We start from the raw sequence: 18,401 nt of genomic DNA, 5'->3' as shown, positions 1-18,401 counted from the left end.
CTGGTGGGGAGACCTGCGCAGGTTCCCAAGCATGAAGCTGCTGCTGATACTCAGGGAAAATGAACAGGGGCAGGAGCCAAGGTCTGTGCAGCTTCCTCTACTGCACACTGAGTGCTGGGCTTTCTTACAGTTTATATTTTCCTCCCATCTACTGGTTCCAGCCCTGGATCCACTTCAGTTAATATTTTGGGAAACTTTGCCCTTAGAATTTGACCTACCAGACTTCAATTTGTCTGAGTGGGACATTACAAATTTGGGGTCTGGTTCATGGTCACAACAGGAAGTGAGTGTACCCTAAGATTCATACACAGGCTTTTCTCAGCCAGTCAGTGGTGGTGCACATCCTGATTCCCAGCATTTGGGAAGCAGAGTTCGAGGCCAGCCTGGTCTACAGAGAGAGTTCCAGCACAGCCAGGGCAACACAGAGAAACCCTGTCTTGGGGGATGGGGGAGGATCACACACAGGCTTTTTTGTGCCAAGTTTTATGTTACTTTATTTTTCCTCTTTACCCCCCTATCTGTTCCTTGTCTGTCTTCACTGTCGGGCTTTCTGGGACACTAAGCTCCCACTGTTCTGATTGGCCCATGTTGCATATTCTCCATGTGCCGAGAATGATGCCCAGCATAAAAGATGCTGTACCATGAGGGGACCTTACCACACAGATGAGCAGGCAGGGTGTCTGTTTAGTTGCCCAGGGTACTCTTAAGCGCTAGTTCTGGTCTGGCAGGGGGCACCCCTATTTCCCAGCCAGGTTTAGTCTACTGTTGTCTGCTCTTCGGGGTTACTGGTGGTGTTGTCTTAGCCGTGCTTTATTTGGTATCTACTTTGGTGAGATTGACAAAGTACCATAATGAGACTCCTAAGAGTGTCATTAACCCACCACCAGCTCCTGACTGGGAAGACCCCTGGTTAGAGCCAGTCACTGCTAAGGTTTTGGGTTGGGAAGGCTATATATGAAACCTCACCATCGTCACCCATCCCACTCCCTCCCCAACTGACCCTTCACTGTCTCCCCCACTGTTTCATTGTAGACTGAGGGCGGTGGCAGTGAGGCCTCTCCGTGTCCGGGCCCCCCTGCTGGGGAGGAGCCCAACGTCCTTGAGGCTGCGCCTGACGCTGGCGCCCCTACTTCAGCCAGTGGGCTCAGTGGCCACACCACCCTGTCAGGGGGTGGTGACCAAAGGGAGCCCCAGACCTTGGACAGCCAGATCCAGGAGACAAGTAAGTGGCTGGGCTTGGCCTAAGGGCCAGCCAGGGGCCCTGTCACTGGCTGAAAATTGAAACTCCTTTGTTTTATGACTGGAGTGTGGCCTAACTTTAACAAAGTAACCTTTTATCTTCCAGGCATCTAATGATGACATTCTGGTCTCGTCTTCCATCTCCCCTGTGTTCCCTTTCTTGTCTTCCCCTTGTTGCCCTCCCCCATCCCTCCTCACGTGTCACTGCAGATTGAGACCTACAGGCTGACGTTCCGGGCAAATGCCAGGGCCCGCACCGACCATGGGGCTGACATTGTCTCCCGGCCTCCCCACTTCCCTGGCTGCCCAAGCTTGGGGTCCCGGGCCCTGGGCTCCCTTTCCCGGGCTGTCTACTAGACTTGTAAGCTCTCGGGTGCTGGGCAGCCCTTTAGGCCTCTTTCCCTCTGCCTAGCTTGCTCAAGGCAGCAGCAGCCATCCCCCACCCCTGCCTTCACTGCTTTTGCCGTCTTCTGGGCCCAGCTCCAACTTTTCTATCCCACCATTGCACCACTGCTTCGTGGAGAACATTGGGAGGGGATGGGAGTCTAATGGAATCTCTGTGGGATGTAGGAGTTGGGTGCTGGATTCCAAGAAACTGACAAACCCTCCCTCTCTTCCCTGGCTCAACCTGGGGGAACTAGTATAGATGAACTCCAGGGGGTGACCAGCTCTGACCGAATTCCCTGGAACTTAAACCACTGCCTCTCCTTTACCCCCATGGTGGAAGCCACCCTGTAGGTGGTACCAGGCCCTTGTTTATCCACATCTCAAGTTAGTCAGGGGTCAGTTGCCCCGTGTTCCTACCGCTTATCATACCTGATTAGCTGCTGTCTCACTTTTCTTTCTTGTTTTATTTTCCCCTCCCAATAACCTATGAACTGGTGGTGTAGTTTGCAGGTTGAAGCCATGTCTAAATGAGAGTTTTCAGTAGGTGGTGAGGGAAGCAGGGGGAAGAGGCTCAGTCTCCACTAAGGAGGCTGTTGGGCATTGGGGCTGCCTATTCTGGGCAGCTTGGGGCCCTGTGGGAAGAAAGTGAGAAGCAGGGCTACTGCCTAGCGAGCAGTCAGAGAGTTAGGGCGGGCCAGTGCGACTGGTTGTGCTGGCCTTGTGTGTGTGCTGCTTTTTCTTTCTAACCAAGAGGCTGGTTGTGGCGTCTGTCGCATTCCCTGGGATCCAGTGGTCAACGTGAGATACACAACCAGGGTTGGAGAAGAAGTGAAGGTCAAAATCCCTGACCTGCCCCTGCAGGCCAGGACACCCAAACCCTCATATCCAGGGGAGCCTGAGATGTCCAGAATGCATGTGAACAGTGGGGAATCAGGTGTGGAGATTTTAAAACTTAAATGCATGAGACTGAGGCCATCCCACTTCTCTTGTGGCGTGACTGGAGAGAGGAGCAGGAGAGGCCAGGCCCATGGTGATGGTGCAGCTGTCCCCGCGTGGTCTGTTGATGGCTGGGATGACTGCAGTGCTGAGAAAATCCTGGGAATTTTATCAACACAAGATTCTTATTGCACTTGTATTTTTTGTATTAAAGTTTGCATGGTTTCTAATAAAGGATTCAAACCTAAGTTTGTAGTGAAATGGCCTGGGAGTGTTTAAGGACTCCTCTTGTGGGGCATTTTCTGCTGTGCAGATTTGCCTTTGAGGAGGCTGACCCAGATCTGGCCCTCTTGGCCATCCTCCTGACACGACATCCACCTCTGCTCTGGGTACAGCCTGAACAGATACAAGTCTGTATTATGTCTCTGCCCAAGGAAGTCATCCCTGGGCCTGAAGTTCCTCTCCATTTTCAAATCCCTGACTCTCCATACTCACACACAAAGAATTGCGGGAGCCTGTGGCAAAAGGACTGCCTGAGTCAGGGAGTGGCTTTCTGTAGAAGGCTGCATGGAGCCTTCAGGATTAGTATGGTTTTGGTTTTTTTTTTTTCTTTTCCAGCAAGGGGCAAGATGGAACTGGGAAGGAAATAGTGGGGACCAGGGTGCTGATGGCTGAGGGCATAAAGGTACTTGCTACCCTCCTTGATGTTGATCCTGGGCTTTAAGGATGCTGAAATTAGAGAAAGGAAGGTGGCCCAAGCTCTCTAGGTAGACCATTACGAGGTCCAGCTCCCTGGACTGGTCCCGCAAGTCAGAGAGAACCTCAGAAGGCTGGTCTGGCACAGTGGACTGTCGGTGTGACGTGTATACTCTGCAATGACTGGGAATGAGACCTTTCTGTACTTTTAGTTTGCTCATGGCTTAGCCATTACGTCTGTAACTGTTGTACTGATTTCAATAATAAAGCTGCCTGACATCCCACCAGTCTGTGCTGTCATGTTAATCCCCTGGTACCTTCAGCCCTTCCCTCATCTGTGAGACATGGGTGTGGCCATGGTTCCCTGTAGGAACACATAAACCCAGGCTTTCTAAAAAAGTGCTCTGTGCTGTGGGTATCATTAGGAGCAGCTTCATCAATGCTGAGACCAGCCAAGCTGTTAGTGTGTTGACAGCTGTGGTGTCTCACTCTTGAAAGGTAGAGTTTTAAGCCCCTTCCTCCCTTAGGACTTGGGCCACCGCCAACTCTGTATCCAAGCGGTATCTGCCTCCCCCACCACCACCCATTTGGGGCCAAGAGCCCCAGCGTCTTTAAAAGAACCCTTGTCAGGACAGCAGCACTCACAAGGGATAAATATAACTTTATTTTAAATAAACATTTGCACTCTGTACATAGCCCCAGCTGAAGAGGGGCTCAGTCATCAGCTGTCTTGCGCACATCAAAGCTGCCACAAGGTCCCCGCAGCAGCTCTGCCAACAGTGCAAGCAGCTGCCCGTGTTCCTGCTGCACACTAAGTGGAAGTGCAGCTAGCTCACTGCGGAGGCTCCGCTCCACCATTCGGCCTAAGGCTCGCCTCAGCTCTCTTAGCAATCGCACAGTTCGTGAATCACCTTCTAGCCGCAGCAGGTCACTGTCACTCAGTGAGATGGTGGCCCGGCGCCCGTCATCTGGAGAAGGGCAAAGACAGTCTATGTTGTTCATGCCTCTGAGGCCATGAGCCAATGGTAGCCTTTGAGTGGTGGGAGGGAGAGGTACCCACCGCGTATATGGACATCCCCATCTGTTAGGAGCAACACAGCTAGTGGGTGCACCTGGGAGGAATCTCGAACAAAGACGCTACCGTTGGACTTGACAGCCATGAAATACGTCAGCCATCGGCTCCGTAACCGGGTGGCCTCCCTAGGGAACAAAGTGTTGTGGAATGCAATGATGCTGCACCTTTGGCCATCATCTGAGGCCCTTCCTATCCTGTGGACCACCTACCTGTTAATGGTCGATTTGTGCAGCAAGATGTTGCCAGATTTGGTCCTGTAGGTGACACTGTTGGGCTTAAACTTCCCCTGCCGAGTCACCTTACCTTGCCTCACCTGAAGGGACAGGAAAATATGAGCAAAGGGCTGGGGTGGAGAGAGGTGGACCTGGTCAGCTCCCTGTCCTAGAGGAGGCACCTGGATGAGGTTGGGGTAGAGGCCAGCCATCAGCACACCCTTCACCAGCTCCTCTTCCTCGCTGTACTCATTGCACTGAGCAGAGGGCAGTGTGCAGTCAGAGGGCTTTCCCACTAGGAAAGCCTCATAAATATTCTCTGAGAACTGCTTGATGAGCCCTGGGGAGGCAAAGCGGAGTGTGAACAGAGGCTCTGCCTCAAGGCTGGGGATGGGAGCTCTGCGGGTGGGAGGTGCTCAGGAAGGCCCACTTGGGGGCCGGGCTGACCGTGGATGAAGCGCAAGCTGGGGGCGTACAGAAGGTTTTCTTCCAGGTAGTTTTCCCGGGAGGTACGGTCCTGCCACCGCAGCACCTCCTCCCAGCCAGCCACAGCACGCACAAAGGCCAAATGGTCACTGCCACTGTCATGGCTCAGCAGTGCCTTCACCTGGGAGAGAATGTACAGGGAGGGGTCAGGAGAATAACTAGAGCCCAGTTCAGAACAATGGGTGGGGCACAGATAAACAGCAAGAGGGTTCTGCCATAGGAAACACTGGATCTAACCTTGTCCACTTCTGCCCGGTTCTGCAAACTGCTGCTGAAGGGATCCCGGGTAAGGCAGGAAACCACCACCAGCAGTGGGTGCAGGCAACGGAAGATGGCAGCCAACACTATGGCCTTGGCCAGTCGTGGGTCCGTAGAAATGTGGGCTAGACGCTGCCCCAAGGTGGTCAGGTACTCCCGCTGGTCCAGAACCCCTGCAACAGCTCAGTTGTCAGTTCCACCCATGAACCACTCCACAGCCCAACCATTCCTAGCCCCCATTTACCAATCTCCTGGAGAAGTATCACGGCCTCATCCACTGCCTTAATATTTGGACTGTCCACAGCCTTGGAGAGGAACTCCACTGCCTATAGCAACAAGAACCACACCCCATGAGCCTGTGTCCCACTTGCCCTGGTACAGGAGCAATCCCTTCCCCAGCCCTGCCTCTGCCGCACCGTCTTCTCAGGCATGTGGATTTTGGCTTGCAGCACCAGGTTCTCAAGAGGTGTGCGCAGGATCTCTGGCACTTGGAAAGGAACCATTTTCTCTAGCCGGCTCCTCGGGAACAAGTGGTAGGCAAAACCTGACTGGCAGCGGCCAGCCCTGCCACGGCGCTGAATCACATTTGCTCTCGATACCCACACGGTCTCCAGGCAGGACACCTGGGAGAAAACAGGAAACCCACACATGCTACAGGCCTTGTCTGCCCACTTGACCAGTCACCCTCATCACCCCTCAACAGGGACATTTCCCGTTAAGAGAGCCTTCCAACAAAATGTCTACAGCAGAATGGGACTAGGGGCAACCTCAGAAGTCCTCCCCCATTGGGTGGGTTGAATCCAAGAGAGAGGCACCACCTTGGTCTTCAGGTCATAGCGTTCCTCCTTGTGCAGACCACTGTCCACGACATGCACAATGTCGTTAACTGTGATGGAGGTTTCGGCAATGTTGGTGGCCAATACGATCTTACGCACCCCAGGTGGAGGCTGCTGGAATATGGCCTTCTGATCCATCATGGGGATATTGGAGTGCACTGGTGGGTAGCAAGATACAAAACGTCTATAGGCACTGTTCTAGCCCAAAGAATCTCAGACTGAGAGCAGGACAAGAAATTTGATTCCCCACCCATTCCTGGCCCTGAAAAAGCTGAAGCCATTTGATAAATTACACCCTCAGGGAAAAATGGTACAGTCAGAAACCTGGGCCACTTGAGTACAGACTGAGTACACTCCCTACCACAGCAGCAGGACTCATTACTGGGCCTCCCCAGACTCACCTGGTAAGATGAGGTACTTGCTCTCATGCATGCCCAAGGCCTCCTGGAGTCGTTGCTGCACTCCTTTGATTTCTTGCCAACCAGGCAGAAAACACAGGATTCCACCTGTAAAAGGCCCTGCAGCCATGAGCTGGTTGATCCAGCTAGTAGGGAAAGGAAATAGCTGAGAAGCGGGAGAAGCACCCACCTGGCTCTCCACGGGCATCAATGTGCAGAACCAAGTCAGTCACAAGGTCCAGATCAAGGGCACATTCATCTTCAGACTGGGGTGGGGAGACAGGCCAGTCACAGTGCGATAGGGACCAGACACAGACACAGCAAAGGACAGTGAGGGAGCTACTTGGTATGAAGCTCCAGTTCTCACATACTTGCCACACAAACAGGGCTGATTATTCCCCAGTTTTTATCAAGGAAACAGGCTTGGGAAGGTAAGATGCTCTATCATGAAGATAGGGAGGAAGGAACATAAAAGCCCAATGACCCTGGGGTGTGTATTGGGGTTCTCCTCACCTCATGGTGCCGATGCCGATGTGGGTACTGGTGTTTGCCCAGCTTGGCCAGGATGTCCTCCAGGTAATGTTCCTTGACGGGATACATGAAGCCAGGCACCTTGATGACAGGGCATCCCCCAAAGTAGCGGGAAAAGCGCTCATTATCTCCTGTAGCACTCATGAGTACCAGTCGCAGGGCTGGGTTGAGCCGCTGCAGGCCCTTGAGCAGAATCAGCAGGAAGTCTGTGTTCACGTCCCGCTCATGGACCTCATCCACAATGACATGGCTCACACCCTCCAGGCTGGGGTTGCTCTGCAGCTTCCGCAGCAGGATACCCACAGTGCAGAAGAGCAGCGCTCCACCTCGAGCAGGGGGTTTGCTTTCCAAGCGCACCTGGAAGCCCACGTTCCGGCGCAAGGAGGGGCCCAGTTCATGGCTGACACGCTGTGCCACAGATACAGCTGAGATACGGCGAGGTTGTGTGATGATCACATTGCATCGGGCACCTCGGCCCTCAGTCACATAGCGCTCCAATAGCAGCTGAGGGATGCGTGTGGTCTTCCCACAGCCTGTGTCCCCAGAGATGACCACCACTGGGTGCTGTTCGATGGCACTGAGGATAGTGTCCCGATGAGGGTCCACAGGTAGCTGGGGGGCCTCCTGCCAAATTGGCCCCCGCCTCCGCCACAGCTCTAGCAGGCTCTGGCTCAAGCGTACCTCCTCCGCTTCTGACAGGGGTACGTATGGCTTGCCAGTGATAGGGTCACTCAAGGGCCCTGAGTCCTTGCCTAAGGGCAAGATGTCATCACTCTGCAGTCGGAGTTCTGGGGAAATCCATGAACTGTCCACCGGGTACTAGAGGACGAGGAAGCAAGCAAAATGACAGAAATGCCTGTCTTCCTCCTCCATGCAGTCAGCCCCTCCAAAGGATTCACCGGGGTCAGATGGTTAGGGCCCAACCCACAGAGCAGAGGAGAACTTGGGCTGTGACTGCCCTGACACCCTCAGAGGCATGACTAGGGGACTTAGGGCCAGGGGGCTCCAAGGCTCCCTGCTCAGTGGGAAAAAACATTTCCTATGCCTGTCGTAGGCAGAAGCAGCCTTCAGTCTGGAGAGGGAGACAGTGGGATGGAAGGCAGGACTCTTACATGACTCAGGAAGGCCTCTATCTTGCGAAGGATGGGCTCGGGCACCTGGATGGTACATGGCCGGCGCTGGGTCTCACCCAGCTCACGCAAGGAGGCAAGGTTGTACATGGCATGGGTAAGCGGCTCATTGTTCCTGTCCACCAGGCCCAGGCTCTGCAGGAGGATATGTATGGCTCAGTCTATGCTCTTATAATCCCAGCACTCAGGAGGTGGAGGTATGAAGCCAAATTTTCCAGGCTAATCAGGGCTACACAGTATAACTCCAATAGTAAGTTTAAAAAACATTAAAAAAAAAAAAAAAAGAACAAACTAAATGTGATATCATAGTAGACCCTTACCCCTTGCCCAGGTACGGTGGCCCAAGAACAGACCCCTCTGGTATAGTCACAGCCTTCCAATATCCCAGAAGACCAATCCCATTGCTACCAATTCCCAACACACACCTGAGACCAGGAAGGCACACCCTTCAACACCATATTCCACAAGCTCTCCTTGAGCTAATCACCATAGCTTCCCAACCCAAATCCTGCTAGCAGGTTCTGCTGAGAACTGTTCTGGCCTCTCTCCAGGACACCTTCCCACTACAGGAGCCCCTTCCTCACCAGTGCTCACATCATAAAAGGCACCAATGCTACCACCTGGCAGTCTGCGTGTCAGCTTCCCAACACTGCAGCCCCTCCCAGACAGTCTCTCCCATGCCAAGAACGTGGAACTTGTGCATAGGAAACTGCAGAGTGTGCCACATCCTGCGACGATTCCAGCTCTGCCCTGCTGAGCCTGAAGCAGAGCACATGCACACCTCATAGTTCCCCACCTATGCGCAACTTTTTCTCTTTTGTTTTTGTTGTTCTTGTTTGTTTAAATACAGCCTTGATCTCATGATAATCTTTCTGCCTTGCCTCCCAAGTACTAGGATTGTGTACAGCATCACCAACCCACAGACTCTTCATATTCTCCGAGTTGACAGGTGTATCCCACACCATTAGAGGGATCTAAGATGTGGTTTCCAAAACCAAATCCACAGAGCTATACCAAAGCACTCAGAAAAGCAGGCTCATTTCACACTGTGCAAACGGAACCTCCACCAGGCTTCAGATGAACTCAACACTCTGTTAATCAGGCAGAATGCTAGTTCTAAGGCTGCAGCATCAGCCGAAGCCAAAGCTCCTTCAAAGGTACTGCCACAAATAAACCCAGTGGGAGAGTGGCCACCACACATGAGGAGTACCTATATTCAATTCCCAATCCTGGAAGAAGAAGAAAAAAAAAAAAACCTGCCAGGCTTAATGGCATCCACTGATAATCCTACCATTTGGGATGAGACAAGACTATGAGTTGGAAGTCAGCCTGAGCTACAGAGAAAGTACTAGGCCAGACTGAGCTTTAGTGAGGTTCTGTCTCAAAAGGACGGGGGTTGGAGGTCAGGCTGGGGATGTATGTAGTTCAGCTGGGTGGGTGGTCAGTTGCCTAATATACATGAAACTGGGTTTGGTCTCCAGCACTGTATGGTAGCACATGCACCCAAGAAATGGATGCAGAAAGTCTAGAAGCTCACAGTTATCCTCAGCGGTGTAATAAGTATCAGGTCAGCCTGGGATACACCAGACTCTGTCTCAAGTTTAAAAAACAAAGAGGAGGGTGTGCTTGCCAGCAAGTCTGGTGAGCTGAGTTTGATCCCTGGAATCCACAGGGTAAAAAGAGAGAAATGACTCCTGCATATCTTCCTGCGGCCTCCATATGTCTGCCATGGTGGATATGTATTTAAAAGAAAATGGGGGGGGGGTGACACACAACCTGCCAGCTGTAGCCACTCTGCCATCACTTTATGCCACTTACTGCCTCAATTTTCATTCTAAATGTACATCAGATTTTTCACTTGGCCACCAAGGTCTGCAGGATCTCTCTGGGCTCCAAGCTCTACGTTCACACCTCTTTGCTGAGAGAGCTCTGGCTTCACCTAGGTTCTGATCAAGTGCTAGTAAGGCTGAGCTCACAGGCAAAGTCCCCGCAGAGGCTCTGGGGAAGTAGTCATGGAAACAGATCCTTTCCTACCTGGGTACAAACAGCCCAAGGCCAGGTGTGTTTTACTTCCTAGAAAAGCTGACTAATCTGTCCTAGACAAAGGGACTCACCTTCAGTTTCTTGCAAGCCAAGGCTGCTGCCTTATTCTCAGCCTCAGCTTTGCGACGCCCTTTGGCAACAAAGGTCATGGGACAGGGCCAGAGCAGAGTGAGTGTAGCCAGCTTGGTCTTGGTGCCCACAGTGTGGAACTGCATGAGGTTCTACATAGAAGGTAAATGAGAAGGTTACAAAAGGCTGGGAATCCAGAGATGGAGCGCATCATGACCGTTACCACACCAGTCACACTAGACTGGACACAACCAGAGTCCTATATTCTGACTTCCCTTTGTCCCTCCTGCTTTATGCCCTGTGTGGCCCTGGTTCTGAGCTTGCTTCCCAATTTCTGTAGCAGAAGATGGGGTTCATGTGATACTGCTACCTGTCTTCCTAACCCACATCTAATTAGCACCTTCAAGAAAGACTGGGGCTAGAACTGTTGGCATGAGCCAAAAGCCAGGTATGTCCTGACAGGATGAAAGGCCTTATACCTCCTCTGAGACCCCTTGCTGCGGCATCACTGATGACACTTATGACACAGTTCAGGCACCCACTCTTCTTCCTGCACACCCTAACCTACCACTTGGTCACGGATCCAGTCTTTCGGTCAGCAGTCCCCAGCCTTTTCCTGTCCCTGCTGCTTTGCTTTCCACCCATCAAGGATCCCATGTCCTTCCACTTGGCCTAGGCGGGCGCTGAGACAGGCACCCCGAGCCCTCACCCATACCCAAGGCTTCCTTCCTGCTGAGCCCTGGGAAGACAGGCACAAGCAAGTGCACTTCTGGGAGAGCCAACTCACCTTAGCTGTGGAGGAGGACGTTGCAATCTGAATCACTTTGGCCAGCAGGTTCTTGGGAAGTGGGAACTGGGTCAGAGCTCTAATAGCACTGTCGTCATCTGTCATTTCGAAGGAACCCCCTCTATGAGGACAAATAGTTTAGATGAAAAAGTCTGCTGTCTTCCTGGACAAGTTTCTCTGGGAGGTAAGGTTGGGACAAAATCCTGGTATGGGGTAAGGTTGGACACAGTAACAGATAGGCTGGAGGCATGAAATGACTGGGCCAGCAACTACTGCCTCTTCAGTCACACTGCAGGAGCCCTCAGTCCCCTGGTTTCCCCAGGGAGAAGTGAGCAGAGTGAATGCTGAGAAGGTGGGACCCGAGTGTGAGCTGGGAAGCAAGATCATGTGTTGTCTGCAGGAGCCCAGCCACAGCCCAAGACAGTAGTTACCAGTGTACTACCCCATCCTTCCCCTTTCCCCAAACAGGGGAGACACACTGAGCAATAGGACATGAAGACGAAAGTGTTGGGCAGAGCCCTCCCATATGTGGGGCTCAGAGAAGACTGATCCCAAGCCAAGACATGGTCAGGGTTCCCTGCATCCTCTGTCAAAGAGGTACCTTGAGTCCCTGAGTGGGTTGTGGGAGTCTTGCTGGGTCATGGACAGAAACTCCGTCACATCAATGGTCCCCTCTTCGAGCTCTTCTTCCTCATCTTCCTCTTCCTCTCGGCCCAAAGCTCGGGATAGGCCTCCAGGACCCGCTGGCCGAATGGTCTCAGGATTCAGCTGCCGCCAGGAAGTTGGAGGCATGGTGGGTTCTGGACGCCACCAGTTGTCAGCTGGAGACCCAAAACGATCAGCTAGCACTCGGTATTTGGCTGCATCAAACAGCTCATTCCGTGGACCCAGCAGACCCCAGCCCTGTTGGGTAGAGAAAACTGTGAGGAGCACACCATCATCACACAATTAGTCAGCCTGTGCTCTGCTACACACCAGCCCTGGCCAGCAAGGGGAATAAAAACAACACTTCAATCTAGGCATGAGGGGGAACTCTCGTCATCCCAGGAATGGAAGCTCAAAGAGAAGGACCTCACGATCTAGTCCTACTTCTGCAGTGAGTCCACCTCAATAAACAATAATAGAAAGGAAGAACAGACTGACAGAGCAAAGGAGAAAAGGAAGAGAAGACTTAAAAACGCCGAGATCTGAGCTGGGCTGTGGTGGTGCACATGCTGGGTGAGGGTCTCTTTCACTGGGTTACATCTTGAATTCTTTGAGTTCTTCCTTTTTTAAATTTTTTTGGGTTGTTGTTGTTATTGTTGTGTGTGTGTATGTATGTGTGTGTTTTACCTGTGGGTATGTCTGTACATCATGTTTGTGCAGTGCCTCTCAAGGCCAGAACAGGGTATCATATCCCTTGTAACTGGGGTTATAGATGTTTGTGACTCTCCATGTACGTGCTAGGAATTGAACTCAAGTCCCCTAGAAGAGTAGCCAGTGCTCTTAACTGCTGATCTGTCTCTCCCAAACCTTTTGATTTTTCGAGACAGGATTTCTCTGTAGCTTTGGAGCCTTCCTGGAATTAGTTCTGTGGACCAGGCTGTCCTCAAACTCATTGAGATCCACCTGCCTCTGCCTCTAAAGTGCTGGGATTAAAGGCGTGTGCCACCGCACCTGGCATATAATGCCATTTTTAACACTGTCAAAAAGAACAATGTACTTGGTTCAGATGTTTATCCTAATGAGATTAAATCCTTACACATTGGAGATAGTAAAGGATTGAAGGAAAATGTAGACAATAGAATCACTATCAAAACTTCAATGTAAATGTCAAAACAAACACAAAAACATAAAACTCTTAAAATAACAAAGAGCCATAAAAGCGCCAACACCAAAATAATCTTAAGAAATGTGAAGCTGGAGAAGTCACACTGCCTGATCACAAACTATAAAACTCTAAGACTCAAAAGAATACAGTAGGATATCACATGCCTTTAGCCCTTTTCTGACCTTCAGGGGCACCAGGCATGCACGAATTGCATGTGGACTATTCCTTTACACTGTGTAAAAACATGTCACTGAGACTGGTTTAATAAAGAAGTTGATAAGGTTCAGGGAGAATGGAACTAAGGACACAAGAAAGAAGCAGGGCAGGGAGGAGTCACCACCCAGACATGGAGAGGAAAAGGGAGGTGCAAGATCAAAGAAAAAGGTAATGCTACATGACAGAATGTAGATAAAAAGAAATGGGTTAATTTAAGGTGTAAAAGCTAGTTAGTAGTAAGCCTGAGCACTTATTATTAATCAACATTAAGTCTCTGAGTGGTTATTTGGGAAGCGCCTGGCGGAACATAGCTGATTGAGGTCCTGACAGAAACCTCCACCTTCAATTACACATGTAGGCCAGCAACACATGCAAACTAAATATCTTTAAAAGGGGGGGGGGTCTGGGTCTGGTGATGGTGGTTCAGTGGGAGACAAAGGCAGGCGAATCTCTGTGAGTTCAAGGCCAGCCTATTCTGCAGAACCAGAACCAGTTCTGGGACAGGATCCAAAGCTACACAGAGAAACCCTGTCACAAAAAACAAAAAAACAAAACAAAACAATCAATGGTGGTGGTGCACACCTTTAATTCTGACACTGAAACAGCCAGGCAGCCAGTCTGCTCTACAATAATGAATTCCAGGCCACAGTAAGACACATCTCAGAAAAAAAAAATTAAATTCTATGAGTCAAGGGCTGGGGAGTTGGATAGCTCAATTAAAAAAGGGCTTGCCACACAAGAATGAAGACCTGAATTCCTCAACTGTCAAGTACAAACACCAGGTGGTAAAGGTTTGCACTTTTAATCCCAGGGTTAGGGAGGCAGAAACAGTTGGATCATGGGACGCTAGCCAGTCAACCAACCCAGCCTAATCACTGAGACCCAGGGCACAGAGATAGATCTCAAACAATCTCAAACAACAATGTAAACAATCCAATTGTGGTAAAGCAGACCTTTAGTCTCAGACTGTGTTCAAAGTTAGTCTGGACCACATAGGTAGTTCTAGGGCATCAAAGCTACACAGTAAGATCTTGCTTGTCTCAAACAATAAAATAAACAGAAAAGCAGTAGACAACTGAGGAATGAGGCCCGTACTGGACCTCTGGGCTACACACAGGCATATATACTCACAAACACATACACATACATACACATATATACAAAAAGAATAAAACTAGGAAGTGGGAAGGGCTCAGAAAAGGTGAATGACTGAACACTGCATCAACATCTACCAAGATGTCCCTGGAACCAAAACCACTATAGAGAGAGAGCAAGGACTAGCAGTTTCCCAGGCCCGCGGGCCTTCAGTAAAGGCAGCTCACCTTGAATAGCTGGCACGCCGCTGCTGCAGCCTGTCGCTCAGCATCAATCTTCTTGCTGCCATAGCCTTCAACCTCCACGCTCTTGGGCCACTTGATGTGCAGGGTGACTTTCTAGGAAAGTGAAAGGGAATAAAAAAGTAGGTGTGGTCACCCCACCTGTAACCACAGCTCTGCAGAAATGGGGATAAGGGGATCAAGTTACAAAGTCAACTCCAGGGAAGCAGGCAAACAAGCTGGGTGTGGTGGCACAGTCCTTTAAACCCAGCACCTAGGCGGCAGATCCTGGTGCCCCTCTTTGAGTAAAAGGCCAGCCTGGTCTACAGAGTGAGTTCCTGGACAGCCAGGGCTACACAGAGAAACCCTGTCTCAAAGCAAACAACCAAGCAAAACTTTCACTCAGAATGGTTTACTGAACGCTTCTGTGGGGTCTAGGCTTTTTAACACTCTTGGAGCAGGAATGCTCATCATCCCCTCTGCCATGCCTTCCTTTTTAGACCAAACTCAGGGAGCACTACAGTGGCCTCTTAGACAAGATGAGCATTCCTTACCCACCTGCTGTGTTGGCTTTCCCTGAATAAAGCATGTGGACTTTTGGTGGCTCTTCAAATCTAATTGTATTATGAGATTCTCAATTGATTGTTAACATTTAGACCCATTCTGGCTGAACACAGTAGAACACATCTATAATACTTTTTTTTTTAATGTGTGGACAATACCTTCAGTTTTTGGGACCTATAAGCAGGAGGACCAGCAATCCAAGTCAACCGAGGCTACATAAGACCCTATCTCAAAACAAAACAATGAAAAGCAATGCCTTTAATCCCAGCACTGAGGAGGCAGAGGTAGGCAGATCTCTATGAGCTCTAGGTCAGCCTGGTCTACGGAGCTAGTTCCAGGACAACCAAGGCTAACACAAAGAAACCCTGTCTCAAAACCAAAACAAAACAAAAGGCAAACAAAACAGAACACCCACTTGAGCCTCTTTGACAAAAAAAGTCAAGAGAGAGAAAACGGCAGTGAATTCCTTAGCCACCAGCAGAGTTACCTTTTTCTTCGGTCCGTTTGTGTGCACATAGACCAACTTGTCCTTTGCATGTGAGATGCCGAGAGCCCTTCCAATGACGCTGTTGAGAAGGTTTTTGGGCTGTGGAAACTCTTTCAATAGGTCCCTAGAAGCTAAGAAATAAAAATAAAATAATTACAATTATCTTTCTTTTGAAACTCCGTAGGGTATACCAAAGCCACTCTGGGCTAAAGTTGTTGGCTCAGGACCCCAAAGCATTCAGTAGAGTTAGGAGTCCTTGGAAAAGGGTTAGGTGGTCAATAAACTCCACGAGTCTGATGTCCGAAAGAAGGTACTCAAAAAAATAAAACAAAACACATATCTTCCATGCATGTACATAAGAGATCAAGACCCCCTAAAGTGGTTCACACAACTAGAAGGACAGGCCCCGAAGGGACTCTGGACAGCTTCAGCATGGCAAAATGGCTCTGGCAGGCTTTGCCCTTCTCTCTCATTTCCTCTGCCTTGCTAAAACATTAGCTTATATTCCTAAAGCTAGACACTTATTTGGCCACTCCTTAGGCTGACCACCAAGGTTCCAGTTATCAAAGTATTGGTACTGATCTTGGTCTTGGGAGTCCTGAGCTGATACTGATCCTTTCAGGCCCCATGTATGCCAGTGATGAGATGCAGACTTTGAAGAATGCGCCGCCAATCTCAACTATACCGCAGCACTCTGCAGAAGCTGCTCTACAGTCCAAAGTCTCAGCCAGGAAGAGACAGGAGCAAATCCTTTCCTATCCCCTGGCATCAAGGGGAAGAGGGTGCATCAGACACACAAGGGCTATCTCCTTCCCTTCACTTAGTCTCTGCATTAACCTCAAAATAGAAATAATACAAATGGCTGAGATGTCCCCTCCAGCAGCAGTTCCTGACAGACAGGGCTTAGTCAACCACATAAAGGCAATTCAGAGCAGCTCATAACAAAATAAAAGGCCCATCAACATACAGCACCAGAAATCTTCACAAGATATAAGGCCTTCACTGTCTGGCATTATGTTCAACGTGTACCACCCTATAACAGAACTTGGTGGTGCTCCATGCAGTATTGTGCACTGGCTTCATCGTAATAAGTTAGGAAGTATTTACACAGCAATTGATCTGTTTTTCCTCAGTGGGTACCTACAATGCCAGCAATGTTCAGGTAGCAGCTGCATTTAATTCTTTTGTCTTTTCAAAAATGCATTCATTGCCTGATAGATGCTGCAAACTTTTATTTATTTATTTATTTTTGGTTTTTCAAGACAGGCTTTCTCTGTGTAACAGCCCTAGCTGTCCTTGAACTCACAGATGCGTGCCTTCAGAGTACAGGGATTAAAGGTGTGTGCCACCCCAGCAGTTGGGAGGCAGAGGCAGCTAAAGATCCTATGTCATGAGACTGTCTCAAAAAAATTATTTTAGGGGCTGGAGAGATGGCTCAGAGGTTAAGAGCACTGGCTGCTCTTCCAGAGGTCCTGAGTTCAAATCCCAGCAACCACATGGTGGCTCACAACCATCTGTAATGAGCCCTCTTCTGGTGTGTGGGCATACACGGAGGCAGAATGTTGTATACATAATAAAAATAAATCTTTTTAAAAAATTATTTTATTATTACAGTGTGTATGTGAGTCCCCCATTTGGAGGCCAGAGAACAACCCTTGCAAGCCTGTTCTCTCCCTCTGCTGGGCTCGGGGGTTGGAACTTGGGTCTACGTCCACCAGATTTGTACAGCAAGCACTTTAACCAGCCGAACCATCTCATCAGTGTTGTATTTTGAAAACAGTCCTCCAAAGTGTCTGATGGAAGCTTTTATCTAGTTAGGGATATTTAGCTGGGCAAACACCTGCGTCAGCTAGCACAAAGGAGTATCCTACCTGACATACTCGCCTACGTGCTGTTACAAATCAGTAAGAATCAAGCAGCTAATAAACAATACCTAAGTAGACTCAAGGAGAGTTGATCCCATCTTGTATCCCTACTTCAAGTAACCCACTAAACCCACAGATGTGACAGGCGCCACACGCCCAGTTCTTCAGATGGGAAAAGCCGAATAGCTCATTCTACCTATCTTAATGGCCATGATGTTCTCACCAATTCCATTCTCTGCCCAAGTCAGGAACCAAACAGTCAGTCTACCAAAGAAGACACCCCACCTCTATTTGAGATTCTGAAATTCTAGGTGTGTTTGGGACTAAGTCCGACTGTGATGACAGAGCTAATCCTCAATACCACCCAACCTGACAGAAAGTAGGCTATTCTTGTGATTTTCCCCGACCCACCCACGTGCAGACGTGCTCGGGTCTAGGTGAACCTAAGCCACACAAGGCTTTCTAACAGCAGGTAGAGATCTACTGATTAAGAGGTTTAAACCTCTTTCGTGACTAGAGTCCTCCTGCCAGGCCAGCCTCAGTCCCTTACCCCTCACTTGCCTTCCCTAGTCAAGGACGTCGCAGCCCAGTATCCGCTACACAACCCTCACCGTTCACCATGCTTCCGTCGCCCTCCCCAGGCTCGCCAGGAGCCACCTCTGATTCGATCTCGGAAGCCTCCTGAGTGCCATCGGGGCGGACGAAGCTTGATGAGAAGCTACGTGAGAGTCCTTGTCGCCCGGCAGCGCGGGGATCCGGCGGTCGCAGACGCGGAGAGACGCTAGCAGCCAGCGCCACGAGCCGCCTGGCAGACGCCATAGCGATCCCGCCGATCCCCGCGGCCCCAGCCTGCGACAGCACCGCCCAGGGCTCAGCGGCCGAAAGGAATGCCGAGCGCCCTCTGCTGGCCAGGGGGACTCGGTGCTAGGCTGGGAGCAAGAGAGCTAGGATGCCAGCCTGCAAAACACAGCCCAGAAAATTCAAACCAGACTGGGCATCTGGAGCTCAAGCAGGAAAAGGGGGTGTATGACTTTAGTACACTTTAGTATATTTGCTCGAG

General features: G+C 50.3%; 2 protein-coding genes across 31 annotated transcripts in view; one reads left to right on the top strand and one right to left on the bottom strand.

The window, feature by feature from the left end:
- Positions 1-3,542, top strand: part of Map4 (microtubule associated protein 4) — a 133,385-nt gene extending 129,843 nt beyond the window's left edge. For 10 of the 20 annotated variants that reach the window (XM_048423399.3, XM_048423398.3, XM_085688885.2 and 7 more), the window contains 2 exons: positions 1,033-1,222; positions 1,346-1,589. In XM_048423399.3, coding sequence (XP_048279356.3) covers positions 1,033-1,222; positions 1,346-1,353 — 198 coding nt within the window. In that variant the 3' untranslated portion in view covers positions 1,354-1,589. Of the gene's footprint in view, positions 1-1,032; positions 1,261-1,345 lie in introns of those variants that run through there. The other 10 variants (XM_048423392.3, XM_085688890.2, XM_085688889.2 and 7 more) reach the window with 3 other exon arrangements.
- Positions 3,543-3,899: 357 nt separating this feature from the next.
- Dhx30 (DExH-box helicase 30) overlaps positions 3,900-18,401 on the bottom strand; it is a 28,029-nt gene continuing 13,527 nt past the window's right edge. For 10 of the 11 annotated variants that reach the window (XM_048423260.3, XM_048423252.3, XM_048423258.3 and 7 more), the window contains 18 exons: positions 15,477-15,607; positions 14,432-14,542; positions 11,685-11,986; positions 11,084-11,204; positions 10,299-10,448; positions 8,167-8,319; positions 7,037-7,873; positions 6,714-6,789; positions 6,527-6,631; positions 6,108-6,283; positions 5,706-5,912; positions 5,534-5,615; positions 5,269-5,462; positions 4,993-5,152; positions 4,728-4,885; positions 4,543-4,646; positions 4,319-4,458; positions 3,900-4,226 (listed from right to left, as the gene is read on the bottom strand). In XM_048423260.3, the coding sequence (XP_048279217.1) occupies positions 3,973-4,226; positions 4,319-4,458; positions 4,543-4,646; positions 4,728-4,885; positions 4,993-5,152; positions 5,269-5,462; positions 5,534-5,615; positions 5,706-5,912; positions 6,108-6,283; positions 6,527-6,631; positions 6,714-6,789; positions 7,037-7,873; positions 8,167-8,319; positions 10,299-10,448; positions 11,084-11,204; positions 11,685-11,986; positions 14,432-14,542; positions 15,477-15,607 (3,461 nt within the window). In that variant the 3' untranslated portion in view covers positions 3,900-3,972. Of the gene's footprint in view, positions 4,227-4,318; positions 4,459-4,542; positions 4,647-4,727; positions 4,886-4,992; positions 5,153-5,268; positions 5,463-5,533; positions 5,616-5,705; positions 5,913-6,107; positions 6,284-6,526; positions 6,632-6,713; positions 6,790-7,036; positions 7,874-8,166; positions 8,320-10,298; positions 10,449-11,083; positions 11,205-11,684; positions 11,987-14,431; positions 14,543-15,476; positions 15,608-17,952; positions 18,186-18,401 lie in introns of those variants that run through there. The other variant, XM_048423251.3, reaches the window with a different exon arrangement.

The sequence above is a fragment of the Myodes glareolus genome, chromosome 4 (assembly GCF_982192425.1).
Source record: "Myodes glareolus chromosome 4, mMyoGla1.1, whole genome shotgun sequence".
In the NCBI taxonomy this organism is placed as follows: domain Eukaryota; kingdom Metazoa; phylum Chordata; class Mammalia; order Rodentia; family Cricetidae; genus Myodes; species Myodes glareolus.
The sequence above is the reverse complement of the archived record's forward strand: the minus strand, read 5'-3'. Positions and strand labels throughout refer to the sequence as shown.